Consider the following 7,764-nt stretch of genomic DNA (forward strand, 5'->3'; position numbering starts at 1 on the left):
TTGCACTACGAGAATGCTATTGTGCGCATTCGAGAGACGGAGGCAAAAGATGACTGCATCAGTTCACAGACATCACCTGTACCAGTAACCAATTTGAGGAGAATTGAGAGAGCTGCTGCAAAGGTATTCACTCCGGCAAACTTTTATATATTGCAGCAAGAGATTAATAAAATAGAAGGCATTGAGGTTATAGATAAGTATAAGGGAACAGAAGGTGAGATGCAGTTTGTTGTTGCTTGGAAAAAGATAAAGCAGGCAAAGTTTTATGTTGATTATAAACCGGCCAACTCGGATAAACTTGTAGAGTGCAGCTATCGAAGGATGACCCGGAGGGGACTTCCTTGCAAGCATATTCTGCATGTACTTGACGTGCTGGATTTGGATGAAATACCTAATTGTTTAGTTCTGCTCCGATTCTCTAAACAAGCTAGGGGTGGCTTGCCTGCGAGGCGCAAGAGCAATCTATATGGTTGGGGTTTTCCCGTAGCGGAGGAGCGACAAAGATTTACGGAGCTGAATGTGTTACAATCTGAAGCATTGCAAGTTGCATGCAAAGATCCAGTGTTATTCGAGCGGACCAAGGCATTTTATGCTGATATTATTTCAAACAAGATGGAGTATGATAATGTACCCAACTGTCCGACTAACTCGCTGAATACTGATGTTAATAAATTGGGTGACCCTGCTAAAGTTGCTGCTCGAGGTGCTCCTAAGAAACGAAAGCGTAGAGATGATGGAGAAGGACCCGTGACAAAGAATGGAAGGCCATTATCGTATGACGAGCGGGGTAGGGGGATTCGATGTAGTAGATGCAAAAAGCCTGGACACACGAAACGTAGCTTGAAATGTGAGCTCAATCCTAGGTGAGTATTAATTTTTGTTATGAATTTTTTATGCATCCTTTTAAACTTTAGTTATTTACTTTATCATGTGTTTTGTGAATTGCAGGCATGTTGCGCATATGTTTGTAGGTCACGAAGATGAATGACTTATTTTGAAGGATGAACTCCGCACGACATTATGAAGCTTGAGTTGGCATGCCGATATGTAGTCATTAATCATTATGCTATATGAAGCTGGAGTTGGAATGGTGACATGGTTTTTTTTAGTTTTGTTTAGTAAAGTGGACTGTGTGATGATATTTGAGAAATTAGATGCTACTTTGGTTGATGCATATTTGTCATACAAATTGTTGGTACAGTTTTGCAACATACTTTTTGTAATACTGACCCATCGAACAGGGTACATGGGCGCCAGGCCAGTCTGCCGGTTGCCGGCCGGTCCTCAGGCCGGTCCAACCGGGGTCCTGGGCCGGAGGTGTACACATTTTGTGCTAGCAGCCAACTAACAAGTATCTGTATTTTGTGTATCCTTTACATCCTGGCTATCTCCATGGTTGTTCACCGCACTGGGAAAAACTTGTCTATTTTGCGCACTTCTTGCCGGGCGGTATAAACCATCTCTAATGCACAGTTTGGTTTTAACATCCAACTGACTAACTGCGCCTACTGTCATATATACAGATTCGCGCAATCACACTAGTTGCTTAATAGATAGATGAATACTTAAAATCACACAATCACAGTATTTGCCAATCGTACTTAACTGTCATAGATATAGATTCACAGAAGCTGAGATTCACAGAAGCTGGGAAACCTTCTACGGGACTAAAACCCAACCTATGGTCACTGCTGCTTTATCTACTTAGTAAATCTCTTGGAGATCCGTACAACCTTCGTTTTCACCGTCTCTAAGAGATTTGAAGTTGCTAAAACTATCTGTGCGGTAATGAGGTTCCTTGATCCGTTTATCATCTCCTGCAAACAATAGGCATCGGTTATTCATTTTATGTAGCACGGAACAAAGGTGTTTGTTCAGCATGTAGAAACCAGTACCTGTGATATTTGTTTAGTCCATTTATCTCCATCCCAATGTTCCATGCATTGAAGAACAAATAAGCCACATGAATTGCTGCAACATTAATTGAGTTCATTGAGTTAGTACATGCAATAGTAGTGTAATATGTATTTATTTGTAGTTTGCATGTACTGACCCATCTTTTTGCTGCGGCATATCGTATGATTTTATATCCCAAGTTATCACATCAGGGAAAAATCCAGATGTAGATTTGTTGTACTCTTGGATGTCAGCAGATATTTGTTGTCTCTATACAAATATAGATAATTAGATGTTTGTGTGCGCATGCAATTTGAAGACAATATGTAGTAGAAGAAACAGTACCAGAGCCCTGACAGTGTCTATTGTCACACTTAATGGAAATAATGAGTCAATAACTTGGAATTCTTCCTTCGGTATGTGCATGATCACGGTAATACAGTGATTGTTCGTTATGTTAACTGGAAAATATGCCTGTATCACAGGAAAAATTGTCATTGCAATGTAAATTAATATTCGTACTAAATTTCGTCATATTGATGGAATACTTTACCTTGTCCCGCCTAAAATATTCGTCGATAACTCGTTGAATGGTTCCAGTTCTTACAGCTAAGTGATCATCGTTCTTGTTACTTTTTTTTGTTTTGTGGCCTTTGCGATGTTTTTCTAGCAGGAATGATGACCTCCACGCTGCACATAAGTACAGATCATCCCCAACACGAAGAGACAAATCTCCAATGTAAGCATCGATAACCTGAAAAACAAATGTTTGGTGTAGTTAACACATAAACATACATGTGCATAATTCAAACATCAAAAGTATGTGCATAGTTGAATCATCAGCTATTTACTTACATCATCTGTACACCATTTATGGTCTAGAACCACTTTAAGCCTTTGTGATGTCAATGTGACGCCAATATCATTTTTGTAGACACATTTTTTCCCATTTTCCTCAGTCTTGCAGCAGAGTTGAACAAAAATTTCTGCTGCTGCAATGTGTTCCGCTGTTAACGCAGTAGAGTCTTGCGGAATTTCAACATCATTGCTTGACGGAGTAGCTGTACAAACAAAATGCATTGTGGTTAATATCATATTAGTAATAAAAAAGTTAACAAAAAAAATTCCATTGCGTACCTATTGCGGAAGTTGGTTTTTTTTTGAGGTTGACGTTTCGTTCGATTCTCAATGATATAAGGATACTGCAGTTTAAGAGGGAGCTTTCGCTTCCTCTTTCCATTTACATCTTCATTCTTCCCGGTTGCACTATTGACGCTTTTTGATCCTTCTGAGGCAGCCTCTTTATGTTCGTCCTCTTTGTTCATCTTTTGGAGCACAGGTTCAAATATATTTGATGGCACCTCTGATGAAGAGGCCTCCTTAAAACCTTCAGGAAGTTGCCAAGGATTGTCTGGCGTGCCATCCCCTACGAAGTCACACTTGGTCCTTGCAGGTGTGATGTAATCCTCTTATTTATGGGCCTCTTTGGACACCTACGGAAAGGAAACATAGAAGCACATGACGCAGGTCAAATATCCAAAGTATTATAGAGATTGTATATTGTAAGCACTAGACTGTATATTCAAAATAGTGGAAGCATGTTAATCTGCATTATTTGTTGTAAAACTAACCTTGTCAACATCTTCTTTAGGTAATGACACACTCCGGGTGTCACTTTTTTTGTCGTAAACAAATTATTTCCGTTCAGGTACTCCGTTGAGGTAAGATCCGCAGCCTTCGTCATAACAGTACTGATCTGACAGTGTTTCCGCGAATGCCTTGTACCTAACACCTGATTTGTTTAATAATTTGACAACATCCTGCAACAAGAAAAGAAATTTTAGCATGTCAATAATAATTAAATACATGGTGAACTTTGTGGTTGAGAATTATTTCGGCCAATTCACCTTCGCGCATCTCTCTGGTAGTTCTTCCATTATCTCCCTCTTAAAATCCTGCATTATCCTCTTCATGGTGGTTTCCATATTTATTTCCCACGACGGGCCTGGTTTTCTCGAGCTACTTGCCTTCCCAGTGCTCCTTCCATTGCCCTTTCCATTGCTCCTTCCAGTACCCGGTTTTTTAATTTCCGCACCCATGTATTTGTTTCCATCAGTTTTCTTCCCATACTTTCGCCTATATTCCTCTGTGATGGTATCTTCAATCTAAAATTCACAATTTTAATATGTTAGTACGATATTTGACAGTAGATAGTTATATATAAAACAACTATAAGATATGAAATGGCCGGTTAGCTATGATTACCTTAAGGATACCTTTGCCCCGGCCATTATCTTGATCATAGCTATCTCTCAAGGCTACAGCAGCTTCTGTCCAGTTGATCATAAGTGGGCGTGAAGAGATGCGAGCATATAGTGCTATCTCATCAAGAGGTTGCACTTTCTCCCAATACAAGTACTACATGAAAAAATATAAAGGACAGTTAGTATATGTTCCAATAAATAAAAACGAAAACATTAAAGGACATGTACCTCTAAAATTGCGACATTGCCTTTCGGCCACTGCCTAACATATATTCCTCTCCGACAAGTGCTGATCTGCTCGATGACATATGCAAGCGTGAATTGGTTCCAATTCAAGTTGTGTAACTTGTACATTGTTTCCACAAATGCATAGAACGGCTTGTAAACCGTATAGGTCGAAGTAGGAGCTAGAACAGTCCCTATAAGAATTAAGACAGCTCTTCGAAGGAAGTCTTCATTTGTGGCTTTAGAAGTAATGATTTCATCAATCATATCTTTCATGACTAAATTGCCGGTTTTTTTACTAAGAAATCTAGTAGGTATGTTTGTTTTCCATTCTTCTCCTTCCTCTTCCAATATATCAGCAGACGACAAGCCTTCATCCTCTAATCCTAGCAAGCATTCCACATCCTCATTTGTTGCCGATATTTCACCCACCCTAGGTTCAATGATGAACCTACCCTTTTCCGCGTCGTAAACCTGCATCATGTATTTGACCAATAGTGGTCGTATCTTTCTGGATGGAATTTGGAGCATGCATCGGCCAACAGCACAAGTGCGTAATTTGTCTCGTTGCTCGTCGGTCATTGCTGCTACGACTTTCTGCCACCTAATTATGTCACAGAAAATCTCCCCATCCGGGTCTTCCATCCTGTAGACCAATTGTGAACAACATGAAATTAATACGAGGTAGGAAATAAAATTTTACTACTGCATCACATGAAACTAATACACTATACCCTGGGGTTTAATTACGTCATAACAGATTTGAACTTCATGTCACAACAGATTCGAACTTCATGTGATAACATATTTGAACTTCATGTCATATCAGATTTTAACCTCATGTCAAAACAGATCTGTACTTCGTCTGCTAACAGGTATGAACTTCATGTGATAACACATCTGTATTCCGTGTGCTAAGAGTTTTGTACTGCGTGTTGTAACATATATGAACTGCATGTGATAATGTATCGCATGTGCAAGAGTAGGGCTTCTGAAGGTATGCATTTTAATTTTAGTAGGTCATATGTATTCATTGCCAAATTTCAGCAGGACTATGTTTTCAGTAGCACCATGACAATTGTTCAAGTTACGGTACTCCTGCAATCAGTCCGGTTGCTAATACTTATGACCAGAAATCCATAAGAATTGTTCAAGGTTTTTCCCACAATGTAAATTGGCTACTGCTAGTTAACTAAAAAATGTAAAAAAAATTGCTCAAATTCTTTGGTATTCACGTGAATACATGGGAATACCCCGGCGCCGCCAATGCTGGAGGAGCCTAGTGCGGCACAGATGGTGGTCGCGGCAGATATGGCGGCACGGACGAGGAGCATACGGCGGCAGATATGGCGGCACGGAGGAGTTGGAGCATACATGTTTGTACAACACGTGCTTATGTTTGTCTACCGCATGTGCTAAGGAAATTAGGGTTTAGGGAGGAGGAGGCTACCGTGACACAGAGTATGGTCGCGTCAGAGATGATGGTGGCCGCGGCATACCTGCGGTTGTCGAGGCAGAGACGACGGTGGCCGCCCTAGAGACGAGGATGGCCGCGGCAGAGACGATGATGGCCACGGCAGAGACCGATGGTGGCCGCGGGAGAGATCTTGTTCTGGAGGCACAGACGACGGTGGCCGCGGCAGAGATGTGCGTCGGACGGTGGGTGATGTGCGGGGTGGCGGACGGTGGTTCAGGTCGGGGGCGGCGGACGGTGGTTCAGGTGGGGGGCGGCGGAGGTGCGAAGATGGAGGTTGAGAACTAGGTCAACGTGTCCACGACCTGCACAATTTCTAACCGATGACGTCGCCCTAGTCGCACGTAATGTAGCAGTCAACGCATCGGTTAAACATTAAATGGGCCGAAAGCCCATTAATTTGTCCCAACACATAATAATGCAATTAACGTCCCATATTTGTAACTATTTTTTTCAATGCAAAGTTTCATATTGCAAAGTGGTTTTTACAAATAATAATTTTCAAATTTTACTTCATGCACATTACATCTATTTCTGTAAACTAAGATCTATCATTTATGATGAAAGTTACAATTTTATTGATTCATACAAAATATGAAAAATAATATTAAACAAAATTTTGATGCATCCCTTAAATTTTGTGCAAACAATAGTTCACATCACAAGTTTTCACATCACAAGGTGGTCAAGTGTGCCAAATCATGGCCCATTCCATGGTGGTTTGGTCAATTTTTGGCCATTCCCCCCTCTTTTCCTCCGAAAACCCTTGTTTCGACACACCCCTAGCATGGGCCACCTTGCCACCAGCTCCTAAATTGGGAAAACCTTGGCAACCAAGGTGTCACATCACAAGGTGCACAAGTGTGCCAAATCATGGCCCATTCCATGTTGGTTTGGTCATTTTTTGGCCATTCCCCCCTCTTTTCGTCCGAAAACCCTTGTTTCGACACACCCCTACCATGGGGCCACCATGCCACCAGCTCCTAAATTGGAAAAACCTTGGAAACCAAGGTTTCACATCACAAGGTTCTCAAGGGTGCCAAATCATGGCCAATTCCATGGTGGTTTGGTCATTTTTTGGTCATTCCCCCCTCTTTTCCTCCGAAAACACTTGTTTCGACACACCCCTAGCATGGGGCCACCATGCCACCAGCTCCTAAATTGGAAAAACCTTGGAAACCAAGGTGTCACATCACAAGGTGGTCAAGTGTGACAAATCATGGCCCATTCCATGGTGGTTTGGTCAATTTTTGGCCATTCCCCCCCTCTTTTCCTCCGAAAACCCTTGTTTCGACACACCCCTAGCATGGGGCCACCTTGCCACCAGCTCCTAAATTGGGAAAACCTTGGCAACCAAGGTGTCACATCACAGGGTGCACAAGTGTGCCAAATCATGGCCCATTCCATGGTGGTTTGGTCATTTTTTGGCCATTCCCCCCTCTTTTCCTCCGAAAACCCTTGTTTCGACACACCCCTAGCATGGGGCCACCATGCCACCAGCTCCTAAATTTGAAAAACCTTGGCAACCAAGGTGTAACAACACAAGGTTGTCAAGTGTGCCAAATCATGGCCCATTCCATGGTGGTTTGGTCAATTTTTGGTCATTCCCCCCTCTTTTCCTCCGAAAACCCTTGTTTCGACACACCCCTAACATGGGGCCACCTTGCCACCAGCTCCTAAATTGGGAAAACCTTGGAAACCAAGGTGTCACATCACAAGGTGCTCAAGTGTGCCAAATCATGGCCCATTCCATGGTGGTTTGGTCATTTTTTGGCCATTCCCCCCTCTTTTCCTCCAAAAACCCTTGTTTCGACACACCCCTAGCATGGGGCCACCATGCCACCAGCTCCTAAATTGGAAAAACCTTGGCAACCAAGGTGTCACATCACAAGGTGGTCAAGTGTG

The 7,764-nt window shown here is 42.1% G+C and overlaps 1 protein-coding gene across 1 annotated transcript; it reads right to left on the bottom strand.

The window, feature by feature from the left end:
• Window positions 1-1,601: 1,601 nt before the first annotated feature.
• Window positions 1,602-4,661, bottom strand: LOC139833426 (uncharacterized). The gene is made up of 9 exons (XM_071823727.1): window positions 4,389-4,661; window positions 4,162-4,314; window positions 3,804-4,061; window positions 3,644-3,716; window positions 2,752-2,957; window positions 2,504-2,650; window positions 2,242-2,370; window positions 2,054-2,166; window positions 1,602-1,605 (listed from the first exon to the last, which is right to left on the bottom strand). The coding sequence occupies exons 1-9, from the start codon at window positions 4,659-4,661 to the stop codon at window positions 1,602-1,604; spliced, it is 1,356 nt and encodes a 451-aa protein (XP_071679828.1).
• Between the last annotated feature and the right edge of the window lie 3,103 nt (window positions 4,662-7,764).

Source organism: Lolium perenne, chromosome 1, assembly GCF_019359855.2.
Source record: "Lolium perenne isolate Kyuss_39 chromosome 1, Kyuss_2.0, whole genome shotgun sequence".
Lineage (NCBI taxonomy): Eukaryota > Viridiplantae > Streptophyta > Magnoliopsida > Poales > Poaceae > Lolium > Lolium perenne.

Excerpts from the sequence above, each read along its gene's own strand:
- LOC139833426 (XM_071823727.1), bottom strand. The coding sequence starts at position 4,661 with ATGAAAGATATGATTGATGAAATCATTACTTCTAAAGCCACAAATGAA. Across the intron at positions 2,958-3,643 it reads AACACTGTCAGATCAGTACT|CTACTCCGTCAAGCAATGAT; the intron begins GTTATGACGAAG and ends TTGTTTGTACAG. Across the intron at positions 2,167-2,241 it reads TAGACACTGTCAGGGCTCTG|AGACAACAAATATCTGCTGA; the intron begins GTACTGTTTCTT and ends ATATTTGTATAG.